Genomic DNA, 25,452 nt, shown 5'->3' on the forward strand with positions numbered 1-25,452 from the left:
AGGATGCCACAACCCACACAGTTATTCGCCGCTCACATTTTCAGTGAAATGTGCAATATTCACAAAAAACAAACCATTTTTTTTTTTTATACTGAATATGTATTGACCCATAACTGATTGACCCAAAATGCCCATTTTAAGCCAAACCCTGATCTGCTTCTGAAACAGCTTTGTAGTTTCAAATTATAATTTACAATCTGGTTAAACAATATGATCTCAGGTGTGGGTGGTGAAATAATTCACACCACTGCTACTGCTTCAACCTCCAAATGTGGACATTTCAGTCTTTTAAAAGTAGACAGGAACACAAACTATGACGTGAAAAATTGAGATTATTTAACAACAAAAAAAACAAAACATGTTGAGATGGATCTTTCTGGTTAATTTCCCTGTCAACAGTTTGCTACTCTGCTTAAGCTGACTCTACACTGAAGGCTGGGACTAAAATCAATATTTGACAACAGCTACTCTAATCTGCAAAGTCAATATCAACCTTAAGGTCTCCGTAGGTGCGGTCATTATTTGCAGCAGACATGGCGCAAGGTCGCTAATAAGGGAGCGTCTTTAAGTCAACAGGGTAAGATCAACAGTTGGAGTCCAGTTAGGCATGAGAAAAATGATAAATCATCACCTTTAAAGTTTCACTGTAGACTGGGTTTATAATGTTTCTCTTGGTGCTGGTTTTCTTTTTGCTCTGGCGAGATTTGTCAGGGAGCAGATAACATTTGACATAGCTGTAACATAAACACAGAAGCAGGTCAAATCATGAGTCTCCCTGTCATTATTACTGCTCATCTGTTGTATCTCCTGACTAAATGCTGAGAAAAATGTTTGTCTGTTGACACTCAATTTCCTGTGAAGCTCAACTAATCAGCTCTGGGATGTGTTTACTGAGTCTCAGTAAACACAGTAACCTCTTATCGACATTGATCAAAGCTTTGCTTACATTACTGAGGGGTGTGTGCGCAGTAGAAAAATGTGTAGTTTTTAGGCACAATCAACAGTGCTGCTTAATCTGAAGGTTAAAGTTTGACTAAACTTCGCTTTTAATTTTAAATTCTGCCAGTTGGAGATCGATGTAGGTTTGGAGTGTAGTGAAAGCTCTTACGGGTTGCAGACACTCCGTGCAGCATCGCCATAAGCCAGCTGATGACACTCCTTGATGAAGACCTGGAGGCTCTGGCTGCTCTCGTCGTAACTTACAGAGAACACAACATCTCCCTTCACCTCCACACTGTCAAAGTCTCCAGCTTCACTGTAAAGGCTCATCATGCTGCCCAGTGTGCTCTGCATGATAACAAACGATCATTAACGATGCCTGCATTTGTTTCAAGTTGATGACAAATATTCAATTTTAGTTAATAAGTGGAGAAACAGACTCAGTGCTTCAGTTTAAAAAGTAATAGCAAGGGAACAAAGAAGCTACAGATTGAGAAAAATTCTACAAAGATACAGAAAGATTGTTAGGGACAAATTGAGTTAAGCATTGTCAGGATGTTTCGTAAATCCATATTAATAGCATTAAAGTCGTCTTGGTGACAGCTTTGCCTTCTATTCAGGCTCTGGTAACTATAGAAACACTTTGCTGGACTCGCACTATCGGTTTTGCACTTCCTAACGCGCTAGAGGATTTCCTGAGGTTAAAGATCCTTGTTCAGATAAGTAAGTATCAGCTCTGTTATGAGACACGTAATGAGCTGCACTTCAAAAACTACTTGAGAGACCTAATGCGAGTTCTGTCATTACTTTACCTTTGAGCCACGCAGGCTGGAGGAATTTGAGTTCATCGTTCTTCTATGAAAGCTAACCAAGCTGTCGATATCTTCTTCCTCTTCTTCATCTTCCTGCGGCACCACAATACACACTTAGCAAGTTTATCATACACACACAGACTTTGAGACCCAGCAGAATCATCTAGTTTCAAAAAGGTATTTGAGGTTTTCAGAAAAATAAAAGTTGATTTAATAACCATTTAGCTATTGACTAAATACCCACCAAATTACCGATCAAACCAATGGCATTTTAATTTAAAGGGCAGAATATATCAAAATTTATTGATCACCAAATGGATTGACCTGGATTTTGCTAACACAATGCACACTTTTCCAGCAAAAAAGATCTCCAATGATGGATGAAGGGCGTGCCCAACAGTTTCTCTAGCTTTCCAATTTACACTCACTTCACAAAGTGAGTGGCTAGCAATGTAGACGTGAGAGGCTTAGGGGTTAGCCTCCTGTTGCATGCCCAACCACCACCTTTATGCAAGTTATTACACAACCGCCTCCATCACTTAACAGACAGACAAGATTTCATCTGGAGGGACCGTCTTTGAAAATGTTCACAGTTATTGCTCTTTTAAAATAACAGAATGCCACCTCTCGCCTGCCTTTGCCACTCAACCTTGTGAAAGTTAATCTGGCTTGAATGCTGTTGATATCCACCACGAGAACAACTACTTTTGATCAAATCTAACAGCCCAGAATGTCACTTCTTCTGCCCTTGTCATCACCTCTGCTGTCAAAAATCATCCTTAGACATACTTAAACATCCTCTGAAACTGGAAAGGTAGCACTGGGGATTAAAAGAAGGCAATAAAATGGTTGCAGGATCCGTTTTTGATGATTCTTTCACATAGCTACATTGATGGAAACAATGTTATCCTTGGTAATTAACTTTAATGTGACATTATAAAATCTAAGCAGCTACACACACACTCGCCTGTATATCCAAGCCTGGTACAGATCTGCTCCTTTTGCCCAGTGATGCCTCTGATGTGTCACGTTCATTACGCAGGTCCAGTGTTGATGCATACTCTAATGAACACACCAGCAATTAAATACATATAATGAATACAGAAAAAAAAAACACCACATTTTTGTTGTGATTACGGGGAACAACACTGCACATGTTAACAGACAATACAAACCTGCAGGTTTTGTGCCTCGCTTGATGCTCTTCTTAAAGAGTCTATCAACATCCAGCTCTGGGTTTACAGTGGAGGATTTTACTTCTGGGGCCTAAAGTGACCAGAAACAAGATGCAGTCAGAGAAGAAGGTGGCGAAAATATTTCAAACAATGAAAACTATCTTACAGTGTTGATCTCTGCGTTGGTGGTTTCACTGCTGACAGTATCTGCTTTGATGGAGACAGTCAGACTGGAATTACTGGATCCTACTGGGCTGGTTCGAACAAAGCTGTTCTCCTTCCTGGTTGGCAAAAGAAACAGACATTTAACAACTACAATAAAGACCTTTTTTGTTCTAATATACAAATAAAAACTTTTAGTTTTGTAAAGAAGTCCCATTAGCCTCAGATTTGTGTTTCATTTCAGTTGTGTGACCTCAGTTCTGAAATCGAGAATGGGAGAGCACTTTAATTAAAACTACTTTGGTGGATATTTGAGGCCTGTGACCCTACTTAGCATACAAACTGAAAACTGTATTAGAAACAAGCCCCCAGCTGGGCTTCCTAATTTAGATGGGATATTATGCTGTTCATGATCCCATTTCTAAGGATATAGCACAAATCAACACATAATTATACTGACAGTAACACGAACAAGTGTGAAGTCCAAGGTCAGATATGATGGAAACTTTGTTTAGATATACTAGGGCCTTACTTTGCAATAGTTTCTCATTTTTTTAAGTACCAACACAACTTAGAAATGATTAACAACTAGGTGAATATAGGAGATTAAATATGCTGCTTTACTATACTGCAACATCACTGAACTTTTGAGAATATTTACATTGTAATAAGTTCTTTCTTTAGTACACAAACATTTCAGGCTTAATAACAATCAAATGTAGGTTAAAATGGCTTTAATTGCTCTACTTTCTCATAACGCTGTCACATAAATATCATTATCTGTTAGTTTAAAAATACAGTCTGAGTTTTTCAACTTTTATGATCAGACCCCACTTTGATCTTAACGGTGTCAGACTAAATACTCTACTCAATTAGGAGCTAAACACCATGTAGAAGAGAGCTAAATGCTGCTATTCCGGTCTCAAAAATTGCTATTTGATCAGCTACATCTGGGTTTACCTTGGTTGCTCAGGCTCGGGGGTCACACGGCCAGACTCCGTCTCAGTTTTAACGCTGGCTATACTGGAACTTTCTACAGACTCCGTGTCACTGCGATTTGAGTTTGGTTGGACCTTTAATTCTTCCTCCTCCTTTGATTCCAATGATGCCCTTGAAGTGATGGATCCAATATAACTGCTTGAATTACTGTCAACAAAAATGCGAGTTTGAGAAGTGGTTTAATGAACATTTTTAAAACCAGACAAAACTGATGTTAAGAGTGACAGCACACCTGTTGTCAACCATCTGAAGTTTCTGCTTCGTCAGAGACGGATACTTAGGAGGACCTGAATTTATTTCAGAACTACTCAACAGGACTTCACCTGCTGTCTCTCGTTTCTTCGCTATAAACACAGAACAAAAAACAAACAAGAAAAAAAAAAAGTGAACTGTAACGTCACTGCTCTGACTGCAGGCCGGCTGATGTTTACATAACTAGCTCAACAGTTCTACTTCCTGTTAACTGTACTCACATGGCTGCTTCTTTCTCAGAGAGACTCTCACTAGGTCATGCCCAGGTGTTGTAGAGAAACGGTTGACCCGCTGATTGTAGAACCAGTCACCCGTTCTTTTCTTGACATCACTAGAATCCCATATAAATATTCATCAGTTAACTAACAGATTTGTTAATGGTTATCCAACAAGGTGTGAGCAGTATGTGACCAATATGTGAGAGTGCAGAACACGACATATATAGTGATTATCCTGAAAACAAGCAGTTCTGGGTTTTCATTGATGTTTCTGTTAATGCCCAAAAAATGTTGCAAGACAACGAGGAGAGGAAGAGATGAGTGGTGAGATACATTTCACACTGCATAGCTGATCATCAACAGATGTGGTTTGCAAGACCAACAGTGATTTTTCATACAAATATTTGGTTATTTATTACTACTATATTGACAAATACAGTAAAAATCTAAAACAAATGGGTTAAACCAGATACTCTGTCTGGATGGCACCAATAATATTGTGAGAAAGTTTAGAGTCATTTTTCACCAGGATGTCCTTTAACGCACACATAAAACAAAACTTTAGGACTGCCTTCTTTCATCTGTTCAGTACGGCCAAAAATGACATAACATCTAATTACTCTGTTACTCCAGAGTTGGACTATTGTAATTACCCATTATCAGGTTATTCTAAAAGCTCATAGAAAGCCTTTGGTCCAAAAACACCACAACAAGCACTAACAGGAGCTAGAAGGAGAGATCATATTTCTCCTTTGTCAGGTCCCATCACATCTTAAAGACCTCTTAGTATCATATTATCCCTATAAACAACTCAGACTGCAGGCTTACTTCAGGTACCAATCCCTTCTCCTTTGGAACCAGATCTCAGTTCATCTTCAGGAAACACCCTCTCTACTTTTAAGATCAGTTTACAACTTTTTGATAAAGCTCATATTTAGAGCCAGATCAGATGAACCTGAACCATAATTTTGTAATTCTGTTACAGGTTTAGGCTGCTGGGGGCACTTTGTATTATACACAATGCAAAATAAAACCTAGCAAATCATCATTAGTCTCAAAAGCAATTCATGCGCTGTCACTTCACGTGACAGAGCAATTCATGTGTCTGTTGAACTTGGATGAATACCAAAAGCAGCTCTTCCAGTGGCTAGTCAAAACCTCCCAGATGCTGTCCGCTGACTTATCCAAGTTACACAAAAATGTTCATGTATCATAGAAGTGCCTGACATGTAGGAACACCCAAGAAGACAAACAGCTGACTGGCACTGTGTCACCTGGAAACCTGAAGGACCAATCCTATAGCATCTTTGTAAGCCACTGCAAACCTGCATCAATGATGAGCTATATTCATAACTGAGCTAATTAATGGGCAGAAATGAATTGAAAGGCCACATATTTCTGAGGCAATGCAGACTTTAAAGCTCAGTGGGCTATCATACTCAAGAATTGGCAAAACCAAATTTTTCCTGGTTAAGAATTGGCTTAACCAGGAAAAACTGATTTCGCCAATTTAAATAAAAATATCAATAAAAATCTTTTACCCTTCAAATCACCAAAGAGAAAAATGACAATAGAGTTTTAATTGCTTTAATATGTGATTAAAAAATTACCATTATAATTTTCTGGTCAGTATCTGCATTCAAAACTACACAACCTGCTCTCAAAGTTGGTGAGGATTTTGGACAAGGATGAAATATTTCTTTTCAGCCACAATGGGCACCTTAAATTATTCTGAACCAATCTTATACATCGTCCTAAAAATATTCGTTTGTGTGTAAAATGTGGAAGAAAATCTACAGCTGAAAATTGTCAAGGCAGTTTGCTTTGAGAAATGGCTGCTTAAGTATTTAAATATTCAGAAGCACGAATGGGAATCTTACTTGGGCTTTGATGGAAATCTCTCAAATATAAAACATCAACCTAACCCCACACACCCTGTTCTTTGAAGATACAATATTTGTTTAATTTAAAACGTTTCTTACGATTCTTTGGCACACACGTTGCACAGCCAGGATCCATCGGGCAGGACCATCCGGCAGTTGCGACATACGACGTGATTGCACATCTTACACTGGCTGGAAAAAACAGTCAGTCGGCTCAAAGGCTCCAGGCATCGGCCACAGCTATGCTGACTGTATTTTTCACTGGCACGTTTGGCCCCTTTCCTCTTAACATCCTGCAGCTCTGTCTTCAACTTCCTGAGCCAAACACGCCACACAAATGCCACATAGTCAGTTTCACTTAAACAGTCATATGGCAAAGTAAACATTTTGCTGGATTTCTTTAAAAGAACAAAACAACCCAAAAACAAACAGTACATGAAGTAAGTTTTTAAACATATACCTTTTGTAAATGTTAAAGTATAATTTTATTTCAGAACTTGTGGTCATTATCAAGGTGTAGTCCATAAATATTACTCAATTACTGTAAAGCCTGATATAAAGAAGTAATAGTGCGAGACAAGAATTATGAAATTAAAATAATATGTACAGTGTCTTTGTTACTCAGCTTCTAGTGTAAATTTGTCTTGTGCATTAAAGAACTTGGGCGGAATGTTGTTTAATTTTTTTAAATACTTGTGCAAATAAAATGAGACATTGTTGCTGATAACAAGATTAGACTTTACTGCAATACTTCAATTCAGCAAAATATGTTAACTTCAGAGGGCAGGTGGATTAAATTCATCTGCATTAAGCAAAACTGACAATTTACCAAATTGTCAGTTTTGAACAAATTTCTAATCTGTAATGTACAACCCACCCCAACACATGTTTACGACTTACAGTGTACAACAACAGAAAAGATTTACAAAAGCAGGACAAATGCCTAAAAGGCTTAAATATCTTAAATTACAGAATAAACTTAAGCAATGAAGACTGAACATTATAAACACTAGAAATTAAACATCTTAGCAAAATACTGAATGTGTCTCAATACAGTCAAAATATTGGCCTCAGTTCTCTATAGCCGAGTCCTCAGTCTAACAATCCTGCACTGAAATCTCTGCAGAGGTTTCTGGAACGACTTCGCCTGCTTCCAAAGTGCACAGTCAGACGAGGCTTTAAGTTCTTTTTCTTTAACAGAAGAACTTAAACTGCAACAACACTTGCATCAAACAGAACATGCATGCATTTTTTTTAACCTTACCGAACACCTATACTGTTTAAAATATGTTGTCTATAATATGTTTTATGATGGGCCAGATGAAGGCCACAACATGAAACATATCAGATAAACAAACCGTATGTATTCCCGGAGCTTTAGCTTCTTCAGGTTCTTTTGACTGCTAATTTTATACAGTTGCAGTTTTTAAAATGTCCTGGTGACCACATCAATGCTAATGTAGATCATACTTTAATATAAGTGCAAAGTTTTGTTGTTTTTTCCTTTTATAAAGAAGGAGCTTTGAAGTAGAAACACTCCATGCTTCATATGATGCACCGAGTGTTTCTTCTACACACCTCTTCACTCTGTTCGTATGTACACCACTTTGTATTTATTAGTCATTAATAATCTCTGGCTCTCTTCCACAGAGTGTTTTACGTTTGTCTTTCTCCCCTTCCTCACAACCGGGTCATGGTAGGTGGCTGCCCCTCCCTGTGTCCTGCTGGAGGTTTTGTCCTGTTTAAAGAGAGATATTTTCTTCCCACTGTCACCAAGTGCTTGCTCATAGGAGCTCATCTAAATTTGTGGTCTTCTTTTCTCTTTACAGTACAAAAGTGCCTTGAGGTGACTCTTGCTGTGATTTGGTGCTCTATGGATAAATATGAGTTGAAGTAAAAGTGAGCAGTCTCAGATACTTTTCAAGATGCTCGTCAAGCGCCAATAGCTCCAGAATGACTTAATGATATCTAGCACTGCACAGTGCACTGTTGCCTCATGGTAACAGGGTCCCTACTTTGAGGGAGTTTGCATGTTCTCCCCATGTCTGCATTTGTTACTCGAGGTAGTTCAACTTCCTTTCAGAGTCCAAAGACATGCACATTTGGTTAACTGGCGATTCGAAATCAGCTGATGTAAGATAAAACGCTTTACATGTATAGAATGAAGTTCTCTACAAATATATTTTTAGTTTTAAGCACTCTGAGTGAACAGTAAGTGTGGAAAAGCACTACATTGCAAGTACATTACATAGTGTTTTCTTCATAATGATGCAAGACGGGGGAGCTATGGACAAGGTCTCCAAACAATATTAAATAGATGAAAACAGAGGCTCATTCAGAAAGCGACTAAAGCAATATCTGTGGAATTTTAATCCAGTTGCAACTGACACATTACAGTTTTTGATTGCTATTTTTATTTTATTGTATTAGTTTTGTCATTACATTTCTTTTTGCAGCGTTGATATTTTGAATAGATGTGCATTTTGTTAAAACTAAATGGAATTCTAATAAAAACAAAACAATCAGCAACAGTCAAACAATGAATCCAGATGCATCTAATACTGTAAGAGACAGCAATAAGTATCTAGAGCCAACACATTAACAACAGTGACACTGACAGTGTTTTTGTTTTGTTTTTTTCTTTAAAAATAAAATCAGATTACAATATCTATATCTTTTGTTCTCCTATTTTTGTCTATTATTTTTATCTATGAAAACCACAAAGCCACCATGCCAATATTACTTTAACTGGATTAAGCTACTATCATCCAGCTCTTAGTTGAACCCTGACAATAAATATCAAGTCCCTACAAGTATCAAATGCCAACTGGGCAAATTTCTAAATAATTAAAATACTATCTGAAAAGTTGAATATAACGCATGGGAATACTTTTGTGAAGTAAAAATGGCTAAAAATAAAACAGAATAGAAGTGCAGTAAAAAAATAAATATATAAGCGGCAGATATGAGTTGATTTTGGTACTTCTAACAACTAAATAACAAGTGACTAACTGACAGGTGTGGAAAAATTAGGAGCCTCTTCTCACCGCACACGCTGGTCCTCAGCCTGTCTCAGCTTCTCATCTCGTCGCAGCACCTCCAGGATCAGCTCCCGCTCGGATTCAGACAGGAAGCCCAGGTTTATCATGTCAACAGCCTCTGGCATGGCGTCTGTATCCAAGAACCCTTAGTGCAGGTGAACTGGCTCAATCGAGTCACTTTTACATCGAGATGTCACTGAGGACAAAGCAAGAACATCAGGAGTTGAGCGTTTATGCAAAAAGTGTTTTTTTAAATTAAACCTTCCAACTAATGCTTGACTTTACTACAGGACAACCTGCTTTCCTATGATCTCCTGTAATGCAAGCTCACCAGAGCCCTTGAGTGAAAACAGGAACTTAGTGACTCGAATCCCTGTGACGACAATACAGCCAGACAGAAACAGTTGTGTTTATGTGGTTTTAATCAAATAACTGGGAGACGACTGAGTGACCTTTCCTTCTTCCTGTTGGCTTCCATACAGGGAAGTTGCTGCTGCCAGTATGCCATCCTGCATAACTCAGCTGGAGATTTCTCATTGGATTATTTAAATCTCATGCCAACATCAACAGCAAAGCTTGCCTGGTGGGAATACTGATAAAACAACCAGGAATACTTTCTATTTCAAGAGACGACTCTGGAAGTTTCTGGCTGAAATGACCTAAAGAAGAACCAGGATGTGAGAGGATTTTAAAATCCCACAGAAAGCCTCTGCCCCGGTGAAAGCAAAAGACAACATGAACTTGGCTACGGTGCATGGTTCCCACCCTCTAAGGATACAGAGAGCAGGGTGGAGTTCAGGAGCTGAAACATTAATTTAAACCCAGCATCAGCCTTGTCATCTGTCATGTCCCCATCTGAAACTTTATGCTCCATTTAAACTCCCCGCAGGGTGATTTAGGCAGGAGCAAAATGAGGCAAGCTGTGAGAAAGCTCCCGTTTCTAAGCACGCGTGGAAAACGTGATAACTTCTTCCTCATTGTTTGAATGCCTGGAGCCTGTTATTATGATGAAGGGTTGAAGAATACCTGCAGGGCAACTTAGTGAGAGAATAAGCTTCAAGGAAACGGTCAATACTCTGAGTTAGTGAGCACGTAATTCTTTACCAATCGTAAACATAAAGGAGGTAAAAGCATTAAAAACAAACAACGCTGACAGATTTAAATACAGACTGGAAGAGTTAAAAAAAGAACTCGACTATGAGTCGCTAACTGCGCCTTATCTGAAAGTCTAATTAACGCTAACGTTACATCAAAAGACCGCCTGAGACTTCCCTTTTTCCTGCTGCACAGACCGGTCTGTAAACTCTACACGTTACAACTGCTGCGAATTTTACTAAATAAAAATAATTTAAAAAAAGGCTCGGACTCATTAAAGGAAATTAAACACACCTGTTGGTAGAAGTCCACGGAGAACAGCCACTATACGACTCGCAACTCACTCCCGAGAGAAAAGACAGGCAAAAGTGATACCAGCAGCACGCGAGCTCACCGCGCGCTCACAATCACACCACCGGGTAGGTACACACAGCTGTACTCTGCTTCGTGGTTAAAACACAACCGTGCCCGAGTCTCCTTAATTGCTGATTTTGTGGCGGAAGATAAGTAAAGTTCGCAGGAGACGCTCAGGAGCGCCTCTCTCTCTCTCCACATTTTCCATGACAGGTGCTTTTCCTTTGCTCTATTTACCGGAGGAGGGCTGGGTGTGGAAAATCTCGCCCATATCTTGGTTTCCTTTCTCCCCCAAAGCTGTTTTTTTCTAATCCTTGGAAACTTGGAACAAAGAAAGTGCATGCATATGCGCTTTTCATTAAAATTTGCACCTAAATGTGTGAAATTCAATATGCAAACGAGAGAGAGAGAAGCACAGCAGATAGTTACACATAGTTGTAATACCGGGCTATTATTTGTTGTTAGGGCACAGCCATAAGAGAGCAGAGCATAAAGAAAATGATTTCTGAGTTTTAAAAAATGACAGCAGCTTTTAAGCCTGAAACACATGTCGTTTAAATAAAATAAAAACAACAACAACAACAAACTTTCAAAGTCCTTTTTGGAAGAAAACCCCTCCCCTTCCTGTTGTTTCATGTCTTATTTTACTGTAAAAGCCCAAAAAATGTTTACTTAGTAAACGCATTTTTGATTATAAGATTGAATTTATCACCACTTATCCCTGCATAAACTATTATTTAGGTTAATACGTTTTTCAGTACATGTAATGTTCTGTTTGTTTTCATGTCTGTTTGATAACTGGGCGGTGGTAGTGACCTCAATCTAAGGCAAACCTAATAAATCTATAGGATTAAAACAAGCTATGCTACCTTGCTATTCTAACTAGACCATGACTTTGATACATGTCAAGTGCTTCAATATTATTAACACATTTAAATGCATAAATAAAGAGAAATAGGATGAAACAGACAGATAAAGAAGGATAAATGACACATTTGAGCACCACAAGCCAGATTAGCTTCATTGCCCCAGGGCATTGATTTCTCCAGGAAGGATGGACCCATCCATCCGTGCAGAACATATCCCCCAATTAAGGTTCAAATCTCTCGTATCAACTTAACTGGATTCAGACCACGTGCCTGCAAAAAGCCAAATCATATGATTCACATAACTTCTCAATGTATGAAAACTGCATTCTGCAGACATTTATTCAGGCTTTTCCTTTAATATGTCATGCATATAGGTCATGGTAGTAAAACATTCCCCCTTTAAAGCAAACAAAAAACAACAACAAGGAGGGTTGTGGATCTTCAATCATGGCAGATTTATGACTAATGCAGAATAACAGTGATAATAGTGTATTTGCTTTCCAATGCAGCCACCCTCAATGGTACTAGTAATCAAACACACCTGAGAAATAGTACAACACAACAATGAGCTGCTCTTTAGCAAGGCACAGCCTGACTGTTTAGCTGCTTGCACTGTGACACTGTGACTCTGGTGCACTCGTGAAAGGGATTGGGGATTGCAACTAATTCCTATGAACGAGGAATTTCCAGCGCCGGTCATAAGTCCCTTGCATAAAAGTGAGGCAGGAAACCCGAGGCCTGTACTACGTTCAAAGCAAGTTCACATCTCCATACATTAGCCACAAGATGAGGCAAACCTACGAAGGTGGTTATAAACTCAACATGTCAACCCAGTGTTTCTCATAATCCAGCTACGAGCATGTTCACATGCCAGAAGAGTGCATATTTTAAGATGAGCAAGGTAGAATATTAGAAACATATGAAGAAGTCAAATGCGTCTTGTAATACAGCCACTGCAGGCAAAGCAGCTGTATTAGGAACGTGCTGTATTACAAGATGTGTAAATTCAAAGATTAATCAATATTAAAGCTCCAGGACATTCAAGAGTCTCACATGACTACAACTGCATATTCTGTTAAATTAACCACCTACTGTTTGATGTGTGCAAGATGATTTTAAACCTTATTCTTTCTTTCATAGCAAGTTCAATGTAAGTAAATAAAAAAAAAAAATTCAATTTAAAGATTGAGTGTTTAAAAAGAAGGCAGATAGATTTCTTAGTGCCCAGACATTTTCATCACTACACAAATGCATGGCGCCACCTCATCAGAACTCAGCACATCTGCACCTAAAGGAAAAAGGACAGTATTTTAAAGATCACAGTGTTAAAGGAGGCATCTACATCCACTGTCAACAAACCTAGAACCACCTAAAATGCATCTTGAGATCCGTTCCCAGATGCTTCAACCCCCACTCACAAATTGTCTGAGGTGACCTCAGTAGCTCACGTGACAGTTAAGTGGGACAGCGTCTTTCACACTTTGGCCCCAGTGAGTCAGGCCCTTTTTCACATGATTGGGTCAAGGATTCTCAGGACCGCCTCCAAGGGGATAATCCTAACTAGGGGTTAAATACCTGGGATTCTATAGCAGTTGTTTTAGAACTAAAGGTGCTTCCTGGATGAGAGACAAACGGTATTGATGAACCTAAAGACGCCCAGTTGTTTCCTTTCTAAGCACTCAAGACTACCATGTCCTGGATGACTGAGAACTTACACAAACATATTCAATTTAAACCTGTAATTTATGTGAGCTTATCAAGTACAAAGCTTTGTTGCTCTGTTCTAGGATTATATTACAATATTAAGGATTAGAAAAAACGCTTTAGAACTGCTTTCAGCTAACAGAAACAAAAACATATGACTACAGTTTCTCCTGAGCATCTACATTTCTTAATCGTGCTCACTGAGGAAAGACAAAAACTAGACCTTCCTTCTACCTGCGCACGTCCATGAGTCCATGGGCTTTTCCACAAGGTAAGGTCAGCAGCATAATTTAACCTGGCAACGCACCCAGAGTAAGAACTGAACCACCTTTGCAAGACTGGAGACCCAGGGTTAACCCCAAAGTTACGTTGCTAAGCCACAAATCCTGCTTTGTAGTACAGGCCTCTGGATAAATGATGGTTGCGGTTGGTTTGTCACAGCCTGACAAATGATTAAACCAGCTTGTGTAGGGTTTGGTTAGAAACGTCTGTTTGTTTAACACCACAGTGTCTGTTTAGTGTTTGTGATGATTACTTTCTCAGGAAGGCCTGCACTCCAAGTCCAGCACGACATGGTGAACATGAGGTGCATATGACTTAACGTGCTCGATGTGCTGGATATTTGTTGTCCACTGTGTACCATTGAAGTCTTTTAAAAGAGAAGCGAAGTGCTTTGCCGTGTCTTCGGCCCAGGCCTGCCACACCTCTCTGTCTGCTTTTTTCCCAGAAACCTTCTGGGGGGCATCGCCGGCTGTACTGTGCTGTACTGGTGAGGTAACGTTCTGGTGTATATGTAAAACGCCTCCTGTTGCTCTCCTGAGCAGTCGACAGGCGACAGACCAGCCGTCCTCTGAGCTTGGTATGAGACCCAGGTTCACTCGGTCAGCGACGCCACACAGCTGGAGCTGGAAAAACCAAAGTTAGACAAAAAGAGGTGATTACAAAAACCTGTATAGCGTATCTTTTTTTCTTAAAGCGGAATAAAAGGCAATTACATTTTTATAATAATGGTAAAAACTCAAACGAAACTTGCTGGTCACACTTGCTGATGATCATTTAATCAAGAGGATTTAATTAGCAGTGACTGGCTGATACTTGGCTTCTTAATTAAGGATAAGTAAGGGTGTAGGTACGGCACACAGTCCTGAGAAATCTATCTCATAGTTAAAATAGATATAGTTTTTATTAGAGGTGGACTTTCTCTGATGAAATAATCATTTCCCAAGGGACCAATCTAAAACTGTAGTATATAAACACCACATGCAGCATAAGATATAACGAATCGATGAACTTTACTTGGCGATTATCTCCTTGGTGAATCGTGCAGCGGTCAGACACTCCGTTTGCCTCGAGGTTTTTCTTTAGAGCTTCGACAGCGTTGGGGTTCCACTCACAAGCATGAACGTGACTGGCCTTTGTATGCACCAGATATGGGAGAGTGAAGTATCCAATACCTGAAGTAAGGCACAAATGGGAAAATTAAACAACAATATGCATCATAATTCGGTTGTTTTTAGGTAGCACACAGCTGTAAGAGCAATAGTACATGAGCAGTGAACTCAGCTGCACCTCCATTTGATTCAGAATTCAAGGAAACGACATCAGTCAGTAACTTTATTTCATATCTACTAAAATGGGTCCTTTTAACCTTCAAAAAGTTACATTTACCACAGATTCCTTTTATTGCAATCGTATAATATATTTTCCAGTTTTATTACCTGCATATAAATCCACTACAGTCTCCCCTCTGCAGTCAAATCCAGCCACCCGGAGCTTCTCTGTTATGTTTCCAGCCGAGAACATGCACTTGGTAACATCAAACTCATAACTGAAACAAATGTGAAGCACACATTTTCACACACATTTTAGTCTAATAAGCATGTCCCCAAGTGCTGAAATCTATGACTGATTATTACCTAATGCCATTGTCTACATGTTTGACCCAGCTGTGCTCTCCTAGCAGCATCGTCACCTCAGGAGATCTAAATCCATCTCTTGAAATCCTCCTGATCTTTGCTAGGCGCTTTGCTCCCAGTCCTCTGGCCACTGTGCTCCAAAGCTGTTGATCTAAATGAGTTAAAAAGTAGCCAGTGAGCCTCCTCATGAATTATTCTGTACATTTAGCGGTAAAGTAAAACGTGGTGCAGTTTGAGATCAGTAGCTACCCATGTTTTCCCATAATGGCAGAACAAAACAAGTGTCTCCCAGCAGGACTAGGTCTCCATGTCGCTGGAAACTGCGAGGGATGTCTCTCTTCAGCTCTTCTGTCCATCTTTCACCATGAGACTCCAACAGCTCCTGGAGGACTTTCTCTAGTTTACTACTACTCGCCCTTCCTTTCTCTTTTTTTGACTGCAGAGCAGACTGTGATGAAAGCAGGACAGAAATGAAAATATTCACAGAAAAAAAAACAGCTATTACATTTTAAAGCTTGCTGTTAATAATAATTCGTTCAGCTTTAATTACCTTACTCCAAACTACTTCAAAATCATCATCTGAAGCCACAGTGGTCCTGAAAGACTGAAGATCGAGCTGGGACAAACAGGATGCTAAAATGGGCAGGAGGACTGTCCCATCTGAGTCTTTCACTAAACTCAAACTCAGGTCCAGAGCCCCTTTGGACTGTAGTGACCTCCTGTGAAATAAAATGCATGTTAAATATAATGTCAAAGTTATTTCAAACAGGCTGTTTGTTCAAATCAATCAGCTCCTTTTGATCTAATGCTAATTGCTAGCTGCCGTTGATAGCAATGACCAAATCGTGGATTACCTGAGCTTCTGAGCCTGACACTGAGGCACACGAAGGCATGGCACACTGTCCATCTGTAAACAAACAAATCAGCTCTATTTACGTTTAGATTACGATGCAAACAAAGACCAGATGCACGTCAACAACCGGGTAGAAGCTTCCCTACTAGACACAACCCGTGTTTCCAGTCGGACTGTTATGCCGGACGGACAACTCCGAAAACAAGCAGTTGATAAACCAAAAATATATGAACAAAAACAGCACCCGGCGAACACATTTTTAATGTTTTTGTCTCTATTTCTTTTACTGCTAGAAAACTACAGCTTTTCCTCAATTAAACGAGGCCAAAAACCATTAAGTGATAGCCAGTTTTGGAGAAGTTGCTCACGGAGCCCAATAGATGGAGACAAAAGGAAGAGAAATCAGAGGGTAAGTTGCGGAAGGTAAAGCAACTTTAATGTAAAGCAGACTAAAAATCCTCCAGAATCAATCTAAAACTAATATCTATAATAAGATATAAAAATTCAACTGTTTGGGTTTATTCTTAGTGGGCCTTTATTTATGTTGTATTTGTGTAATATAGTCAAGTTATTTTGTAGGCGTTTACAAATGCAACAGACGCATCAGTAGACACGTGTACTCAAAGGCCACTTTATTAGGTACACTTTACTAGTACCCGCAGACCTTTGCAAACCTTCATGGCATAGATTCACCAAGGTGCAGGAAATATTTGTCAGATATTTTAGTTCATGTTGACATGATAGCGTCACACAGTTGCTGTTGATTTGTTGGTTGCACATTCATGATAGGCTGTGGCATTTAAATGACGCTCACTTGGTACTAAAGGGTCCAAAGTGTGCCAAGAAAATGTCCCCCCACACCACCATTACCAGACTGAATGATTGATACAAGGCAGGATGGATCTATGCTTCCATGCTGTTCAAGCCAAATCCTCATCCTGTCATTTGAAGGACCAGGAACCGCTCTGTTGTCCAGTTTTAGCAAGTCCCTGCAAAATGTCACCTGCTTTTCTATTCTGATCGGAGTGGTACCCAGTTTGGTCTTCTGCTGCTGTAACCATCTGCTTCGCTGTTCAACATCTTGTGTTTGGAGATCCTCTTATGCAAAGCTTCGTGGTAACAAGTGTTTATTTGAATGGTTATTTGAGTTAATGTTGCCTTTCTGTTAGCTTGAAGCAGTCTGGCCATTGTCCTCTGACCTCTGGCATAAACCAGTGAACTGCCACTGACAGGATATTTTTTTCTTTTTCGGACCATTCTCTGTAAACCCTAGAGATGGCTCTGCAGCAAAATTCAATTTCTGAAATACTCAAATCACCAATCTGGCACCAACAACCATGCCACCTTCAAAGTCACTTAAACCACCTTTCTTCCTCATTCTTATGTTTGGTTTGAACTTCAGCAGGTCTTCTGGACCATGTCTACACGCCTAAATGCAGTTAAGTTTTTGCTAAACAAATTTAAGGACAAATTTGACTGCAAATTTAGGAAAATGATAGTATGCACCTGTGAGATGTCCAATGGCCAGGAATTCCAAATTTCTTCTATTAGCAGGGCTGCAGTCCCAAAAACAACTGCAGTTTGATATGAGTTGTAATAGCCTTTTGGAGTATGTGTTTGTTAGTGCCCAAAAGATGGAGGCAGTATTGGCATGCCTATCTCAGACAATTTTCCTTTTCTTCCGAGATTACGTTATCTGTCTATTAGTGTGTATGACGTTAGATCAGTCATGCCACCACTGAGCGTTCCCCTTAAAAAAGATCGGCCCTGTTTGACAGATCTAACGAAACGTGTCATCTGAATTTAAATTCAGACTTTAAGCTGTCTGCAGCTGGGGGTGCATTTGAACTCGAGAGGGCGGGTGGGTCAATGCTACATCCGACACATCACCCATCATCTCTGTGTTTGATGAGGTGTTGGAGATGTTATCAAAGCAGCATGAGTGAACTGAGGCAATATTGTAGCATTGTAACATATGATATATATACTATAATTTAAAAAATTGTTATATATTTGTTATATAAATATTCATTTGTTATATAAATAAAACACTAATAATTCTTATGAAGAAATACACATCTAATGAAAATGCTGTCCTTCTCCTGACTGTCTATGAGCACAATCGACAACATCTATTCAAAACTTAAAAACTCTATCAAACTATAATTATCCATAACTGTAAATTTGCAATTTTGCACATTTATATTAACCTGTAGATTTGCAATTTTTGTGTGTATCTCTACATATATGCTGTAGTATTGCATACTCTGTATATATTATCACTGTGACAGTGTTGCAACTACTTGCACTTTAAATTCTGATTACACCCACACATAAGCTACAAGATCTACACTGTTTTACTTATTACTACTTTCTTTTTAGTGTTTTTAGTTGTGTGAAGGGAACCTGCAAAGTAAGAATTTCATTACTCTGCGTAACCTTTTGTGTTTTGCAGTGTACATGACAATAAACTACTTGAATCTTGAATCTTAAATCAAGGAAGAGAGGTCATTGACATTAATCAGTCTGGAAAGGGTTACAAAGCCTCTTATAAGGCTTCGGACTCCAGCAAACAGCGAGAGCTTTAATCCACAAATGGATACACCTTGTAACTGTTAATGATTTCATAATCAGAAAGAGACGGAGTGAAAAATTGCATCCATGGGAGAGCTCCAAGGAAAAAAACCACTACTTACCAAAAAGAACATATAGGCTCACCTCACATATGCCAAAAACATCTTGATGATCCCCAAGACTGTTGGGAAAATAAACGGTGGTCTATTAAGACAAAAGTTTAACTTTCTTGAAGGTTTACATCCTGTTACATCTGACATAAAGGTAGCACAGAATTTCATAAAGAGAGCATCATAACAAAAGTCAGACACGGTGGAGGTAGTGCCAGACCATCGTCTGAGGCTGCTTTTCTGCTTCAGGACCTGTTCGACTTGTTTTACTTGATGGAACCGTGAATTCTGCTCTCTACCAGAAAATCATGAAGGAGAATGTCAAGCTGTCAGTTTGTGCCCTGAAGCTTAGCGTACTTGGGTTATGCATCAGAAAAATGATCTGAAACACAGCTAGTCCACCTCTGAATGACTAAAATAAATAAACAAATAAGTAAAACTGAAGGTTATGGAGTGGCCAAGTCAAGGTCTGACCTTAGATGCTTTGGCGTGACCTTAAACACTTCATGTTGGAAAACCCTCCATGTGGAGGGTTTATATATATATATATATCTATATATATATATATATATAGATTTATATATATATATGCATGCTTATATACTTTGCAATTAGCTTGAAACATGTAAGTGTGAAAAATATGCCAAAAATAATAAATGAGGGCGGGGACAAAGAGTTTTTCACACCATTGTGCACACATGGTGTTAGAAATGCAAGCGTATTACTAATATAGCTTACGTACACAGTGCAACAATTCATGTGGTCAAATCTTCAAAATGTATCGGTTTGTTTTAGCCTGTCAAACTGTCATGTATGATGCAGAAGAAATAAGATCAAAAAAAGACCTCTGCATTGCTTATCTCTGCTCTCGTGGGGGATTAATCCCTCTGGTTTCCATTACCAATTAACTCCAATAAAACACTTCACGCTCTGCTCCCTTGGGCAATACGATAGGCGAGCAATTTAGCATATTAATGTGATCAAGACAGGACCTGTTCCTGTGTCCTTTGTTCCCTTTTTCTTTCACCTGTCCTGCCCCTTTAAGATTAGATATTTCAATCTAGGCGTGTTTCCTGCTACCATTGACTGAAACCGAGAGCTGGCAGGCTGTAGGGGGGGAAAGGCATATCCAAGAGCTTTACATATTCCTGGACACACTGGCGATTCTTTCTTATTTTTATTTTTCTTTAAATGAAGGCTGTTGAACCAGCAGTGCAGTCACAGTCTAACAGCCTGTTTGTGAAGACCCAGCAGCTGCTCGCCCGTAAAACCATTTATGATTTATCGAGATGACATGAATGTCAGTCGGTCAAGGTCCGCTCTTCCGATTGAAAAGCTGGATTTTCAGGTTTCTGGTGGGAATCATCTGCTGCACGCATTTGGATGAATTTCTCCTGATTTCCAGAGGTGCCCGGACCGTGAAGGGATTGAGGTTGTTTGAGCGGAGAGGGAGGCTCACTGTGGGAATGACATGCTGCAGTAAAGACGGGAAATAATATGGATTAGAAAACGCCGATGATGTGACTGCGACACTTTGAATGGTCAGAAAATGCTTCCCAGCCGCCACTTAGCGCACAAGTCTTTAATATCACTCATTAACTGGACTGTTTTTGACTAAATAGTATTTTGGGAAGGGGCTACATGTGCGCAGATCCCCTCCCGAGCCATCGGCGTATTGTCTGAATCCCTTTGCAGTATAAATACTTGTATTGACCCAAAGAAGCGCACACTGCTGATCTGAGAAGAGGACACCATGTCGGCGGTGATGATAACACGAAAGGTGCGAAAATGGGAGAAGCTCCCGGGGAAAAACACTTTCTGCTGCGACGGACGGGTGATGATGGCCCGGCAGAAGGGCGTCTTCTACCTGACCCTCTTCCTCATCACCGGGACCTGCGCCCTCTTCTTCGCTTTCGAGTAAGTCATACCCCGTGGCAAAGTTATCAGCTGCTCCAAAAAGTGTTTCCAACTCCCTTTAGGCTTCTTATGCCTTTTCCGGTTGCCAAAATATCACGTCTTATAGCCTTATCCAACATTTGTCAACTTTAGAGGTGCATAAAATCAGTATAAACTCACATAATAAATATTTTAGCTTCAATCAAAAACATCCATCACTGCTTAATTTACGTGTTAGAGATGTCCGCTCTGAGAATATAGGTTATTTGATCATGAAATGCATTAACAATTTATTTTGATTGATTGATCTGGAAAGCAGTATCCACCTTCTCAGAACTCAGAACTAGCTGAATATCCTAATGCATCACAAAGAGTAACGTAAAGTCCTCACCTTTGATTAGGTTAAATCACCAAATCAAGCTTTTACTGTTATCCTCATCTCAGTCATGTGTAGTTGATCTGAAAATGATTTCTTTAAGGGAGTATTGGATTTTTGTTACCTTTCTAAACCTACTTAATGGTAATGTGATCCTGGGCTCGGTGGTGGGCAGTAAATGTAACCTCCTTTTATGGTTTTCTTTTGTAACAGGCAACAATTTCACTTTGATAACCTCGTATTCGTGTCTTGTTGATCTAAATTCTCTTCCTGACAGAGAAGATGGTTATGACTGACCACATACTGAGTTGTTCAATATTTAATGACACAAGTCATTCAGCTTTGGTTTTGCGGCCCTTTTTTTTTTGGTCTCAGCAGTTCTGTCCCAATCCACTACTTGCACAACCCATTGGACTCATCATCCAGGCAAGCACTGTCGACCTGCTCGGATGCTGCTGGTGAAGCCAGATCTCATCAGTTCATGCTGTACTGAGGAGTGCCTTTTAATAAAATGAAGAACATGGACGTGGCTCATAAAGCAGTGCTGCTTACACTTTCTGTCCACGTCCTTGTTATTTCCTCTTTTCTTTCTTGGTAGTTTTTAAATGACACACAGAACACAATGATTTGGCACAAAATCCTGCTGTGTAACACAGTAACCTCCGTTGACTGTGGGTGTGTATGCGGCTACCAGGCCAAATGGATTTGGAGCATAGTGGCGAGGAGAAGTAGCTGCTCTTGCATAGTGCCAGGCCCTTCCCGTCTCTGTCTGCCTGCACGTTAATGGCCTCTTGCTTTCCTCTGAGTCTGCACAGAAGGAGCTGTTGTCCGGCTCAGAGCACAGAGGGAAAAGGATGATACTGCTCACGCTGAGCATCCAGAGCTGGGAGGAGGCGTTATGATAACTGATAGCTAGAGGGTCGTTAACTTGCTATGTTCATATTACAGCACAATATAATTATCTTTCTGGGTGGGACAGCTACTGAAGTTGGGCCCGAGCAACATGGGGGTAATTGCTAAATTCAGTTACATGGCAACTTGATACATTGAAGCTATGACAGGGTGAAAGCCATCAGCAGAAAGGCTCTGAGGTATAATGCATTCACAAAATGCCAATTTAACTAGTGATAGAAGCATTAAAACACCAAGTCTAAGCTCTTTGCTATTGTAGAATTATTTGTCAGCTAGTGCGAGCGCTGTAAGTAACAGCTGTTTTCATAATTAATGCATCTGCTGTTGATTATGTTCATTTTCTGCATTTTCCAGAGTCTGAGACTGCTTGTTCAGAGTACTTATTTTATCTTAAAACCCGACTGAAAAACCTTCCCATCGCTTGTCACCCATAAATAAATAACAACTATTGCATAATCATGAAACTTAGCACAGACATTCAGGCTCCCCAAAAGAAACCAATTGTAATCCTCCAACTCCAAATCTTGAATCTCTATAAACAGATATTTGCATATGAATATCTAGAATCTGTTGGCAAAGACAAGAGTTTTGGTGATGGAGGTTTCCTGGTGTGGCAGGTATTGAGGAGTCATGTGTAAGACATGCAGAGAGACCACGTGGACAGCAAAAGAAAGGTGCATTCAATTGCACTTTCAAGGTCTCAAGATATGTTTTGAAGATGACTCAACTTTCTTCTAGCCGCTTTAAGATAATCTGCATTCATAGTTGGAGACCAAATGGCATGAACCGTTGAGCACTCCCTCAGAAAACGCCTCTTAAGTTTCCCCCACTGGATGATGTCGTGATGATGTTCTAGCCACCACTGTGATTTGATTTCTGACTAAATCATTGCAAAACTGATCACATTTGTAACAGCTGCTGCTCTCTTTTGAAATGTCATCGTGTTAAGCTGCTAAACTAAGGCACGCTAGTGGATAAATATCTGTTAGGTTTGTCATTGTGAGTATAAATCAGTATGCTGACGTTAGGATTATCTGGCTCATTTTGTGCTAAAAATGGGAAAAAAAGGTATAAAACAGAAGCCAATAAATTATCAGTTAATCTGCAAAACTAATATTTGTTGAATTTCACTGCTCTAAAACACTAAAAACACTAAAAACAAACCAGTGATCAAAAATGTAATTTTTGTATAAAGGCTTGCAACACATTAAAGACTGTATTGCAGTCGATTGTGTGACGCTGCATCAGTATAATCAGCTAAGCTGCCTGTCAGGGCAACGTCTTGCTGTTTCTTTATCTTTGAGAATTCCTTCCTCACATGTGAGCTTAAGGTTGGGCAGTGTGCTGCACCGTGACGTTGATGGCAGAACAAGGGAGGGCAATGTCATGGCGTGAGCTGGCTAATATCCAAGACCAGGGGAGCAGACATCTCACTTTTATCATCAGCCACCGGCACCATGTGCAGGGAGACCCCTCCGTGTTTTAATTTGTGCTAAATTGCGGAAACCAGTGGCTGAGTACACAAATGGAAAGATGCATTAGGGACAAGTAAACAAATTAGTCACTGAAGAAATGGGCCCAGCCTTTTTAGTTTTCTTTTCCCTTGCTGGGCAGAATTTTAAGTCTTTACATCCTTACCTTATTGGATTTGTGCTGATCCTTTTTGCATATCTATTAAACTGGGTATTGCATTCAGTGTGTGTGTGTACAGAGGGCTTTAGCATGTACATATCTGCAGAAGGCTTACTTGCAGATAGATGTTTGCAGGTTTGGTTTCTATTTGCTGCTTTTTGTCAACGTGTGTGCATATGTGCATGCGGATTGCCACCTATGGATTTTGGAGGAAGGAACAAGAAACTGGAACATAAGGACAGTGTGTCATCTGTCTGTCCACCACAGGACACTTAGCCACTAGGCCAGAAAACCATATGTGCATGACGATCTTCTTTTCTGGGTATCGGTGCTGTATGTGTGCAGTAATGGGAGCGATGCAGGAGAAGTAGGTATACAGGGATGAGCCTGCAGAGCGAGTGGCTGCAGTCAGAAGAGCTCTTGTAGTCAACCCCCCCAAGCCTCTCTCAGCATCTAACTCCACCCTGTCTCCCTGTTAACCAATCGGAAAGCGGCATCCGGCCAAGGCCAAATGAGCAATAACATGATTTATACCCTACTCAGAGTACGCGCTCCATTTACAGCAACCATGATCTAAAGGCTTTGTTCTCTGGAAGCTTCTCTATCAGAAGGAGAGAGCCGCTCCTCTGTGGAGGGTGGATTTTATAAATCTATAGCTCACAGCCTGCTAGCCTGCTTCATGCAAGGAAGGAAAGTCCACATTATATTTGCATAAATCTTGGGGTGGGGTTGAAGTAGATGCACTGCTATCAAAAATGTGACAGAGATACTGCTAAATAAACACATTTCTCATCAGTCTCAAGTTCACTTGCTAAATATTATATGACCCAACATCTGTGATCCTAACTTTAATCCCACTAAACGTTCCGTGACCCAGGCTCTAATGTTTCATCTCTCTCGTTTGGTATTTAAATGTTGCATAACAAGGACGACTGATTTAAGCCTGGCATCAGAGTATAGTGAGTGTAGTCTGGAGCTTCAGGTTCAGGGGGTGCAAGCTCCCATGACATCAGAGCAAGGACATGTATCATCTTTGTCTACCTGAAGCAGGAAATTCAGTCACGGCTTGATACCGCATACTAATGTATGAGGTGCTGATATCTGCATCGTTTGGATGACTCTTGAAATATTCTTAGATAAGAAGTAAATGTTAAGTGAGCTTTTGGATTTCGTCAGGCTTTCGTTTTTTTGAATATTTATGAGAATAGCATGAGCAGTTTTATTGCTGTGGGAAAAGCACGAGGATCCACGAAAGCTTTTCTGATATCGACTTGTTTCCTGCTTGTATCTTAAAAAGGAGAGAGGGCAAGCAGAGGTTGAGAGCTTTTGTTTTTTTTCCCTCAGCAGTGCCCTAGAAACAGCCAGGCACAGTCTGCAGATGTTTGTATGACAGAAGGCTGTTACTGAGGCCCACTGTTGAGCTGCCTGCACAGCAAGTGCATAATTCATTTGGAGTATGAGTCAAGCAGGCCTGCAACAGCTTACAGCTGTTAAGTATTAATAACGGAAGGGTTTGAAATGTTCGACAAAGGTAAAATGTCACGAGTCACTATGTGTGGCGTCGTAATCCCGGGTTCAGGGGCGGTGTGGCTGAGACGCTGAAGTGATTCTAATTTGGTGATATCACTACTTTAGGAGCTTTTCATCTCTGAGCTTGTGTCATTCTGAGTTAAGAAGGAA

At 40.0% G+C, this 25,452-nt stretch overlaps 3 protein-coding genes across 5 annotated transcripts in view; 1 reads left to right on the forward strand and 2 right to left on the reverse strand.

Annotated features, from left to right (window-relative positions):
- The window catches only part of sytl4 (synaptotagmin-like 4), a 15,987-nt gene extending 4,792 nt beyond the window's left edge, over nucleotides 1-11,195 (reverse strand). The window contains exons 1-12 of one of the 2 annotated variants that reach the window (XM_026145613.1): nucleotides 10,871-11,195; nucleotides 9,488-9,677; nucleotides 6,540-6,755; nucleotides 4,561-4,670; nucleotides 4,320-4,431; nucleotides 4,049-4,234; nucleotides 3,093-3,207; nucleotides 2,927-3,017; nucleotides 2,719-2,813; nucleotides 1,752-1,844; nucleotides 1,109-1,287; nucleotides 632-734 (exon numbers count right to left, since the gene is read on the reverse strand). In XM_026145613.1, the coding sequence (XP_026001398.1) occupies nucleotides 632-734; nucleotides 1,109-1,287; nucleotides 1,752-1,844; nucleotides 2,719-2,813; nucleotides 2,927-3,017; nucleotides 3,093-3,207; nucleotides 4,049-4,234; nucleotides 4,320-4,431; nucleotides 4,561-4,670; nucleotides 6,540-6,755; nucleotides 9,488-9,606 (1,419 nt within the window). In that variant the 5' untranslated portion in view covers nucleotides 9,607-9,677; nucleotides 10,871-11,195. Of the gene's footprint in view, nucleotides 1-631; nucleotides 735-1,108; nucleotides 1,288-1,751; nucleotides 1,845-2,718; nucleotides 2,814-2,926; nucleotides 3,018-3,092; nucleotides 3,208-4,048; nucleotides 4,235-4,319; nucleotides 4,432-4,560; nucleotides 4,671-6,539; nucleotides 6,756-9,487; nucleotides 9,678-9,777; nucleotides 9,801-10,870 lie in introns of those variants that run through there. The other variant, XM_026145622.1, reaches the window with a different exon arrangement.
- A 2,847-nt stretch (nucleotides 11,196-14,042) lies between these two features.
- tyw2 (tRNA wybutosine-synthesizing protein 2) lies at nucleotides 14,043-16,326 on the reverse strand. The gene is made up of 7 exons (XM_026178648.1): nucleotides 16,274-16,326; nucleotides 15,970-16,138; nucleotides 15,669-15,867; nucleotides 15,420-15,570; nucleotides 15,222-15,331; nucleotides 14,800-14,957; nucleotides 14,043-14,408 (listed from the first exon to the last, which is right to left on the reverse strand). The coding sequence occupies exons 1-7, from the start codon at nucleotides 16,324-16,326 to the stop codon at nucleotides 14,043-14,045; spliced, it is 1,206 nt and encodes a 401-aa protein (XP_026034433.1).
- A 12-nt stretch (nucleotides 16,327-16,338) lies between these two features.
- Nucleotides 16,339-25,452, forward strand: part of zdhhc9 (zDHHC palmitoyltransferase 9) — a 31,991-nt gene continuing 22,877 nt past the window's right edge. Inside the window, exon 1 of one of the 2 annotated variants that reach the window (XM_026145672.1) lies at nucleotides 16,339-16,681. In XM_026145672.1, coding sequence (XP_026001457.1) covers nucleotides 16,653-16,681 — 29 coding nt within the window. In that variant the 5' untranslated portion in view covers nucleotides 16,339-16,652. Of the gene's footprint in view, nucleotides 16,682-19,892; nucleotides 20,874-25,452 lie in introns of those variants that run through there. The other variant, XM_026145665.1, reaches the window with a different exon arrangement.

This window comes from Astatotilapia calliptera, chromosome 2 (assembly GCF_900246225.1).
Source record: "Astatotilapia calliptera chromosome 2, fAstCal1.2, whole genome shotgun sequence".
Lineage (NCBI taxonomy): Eukaryota > Metazoa > Chordata > Actinopteri > Cichliformes > Cichlidae > Astatotilapia > Astatotilapia calliptera.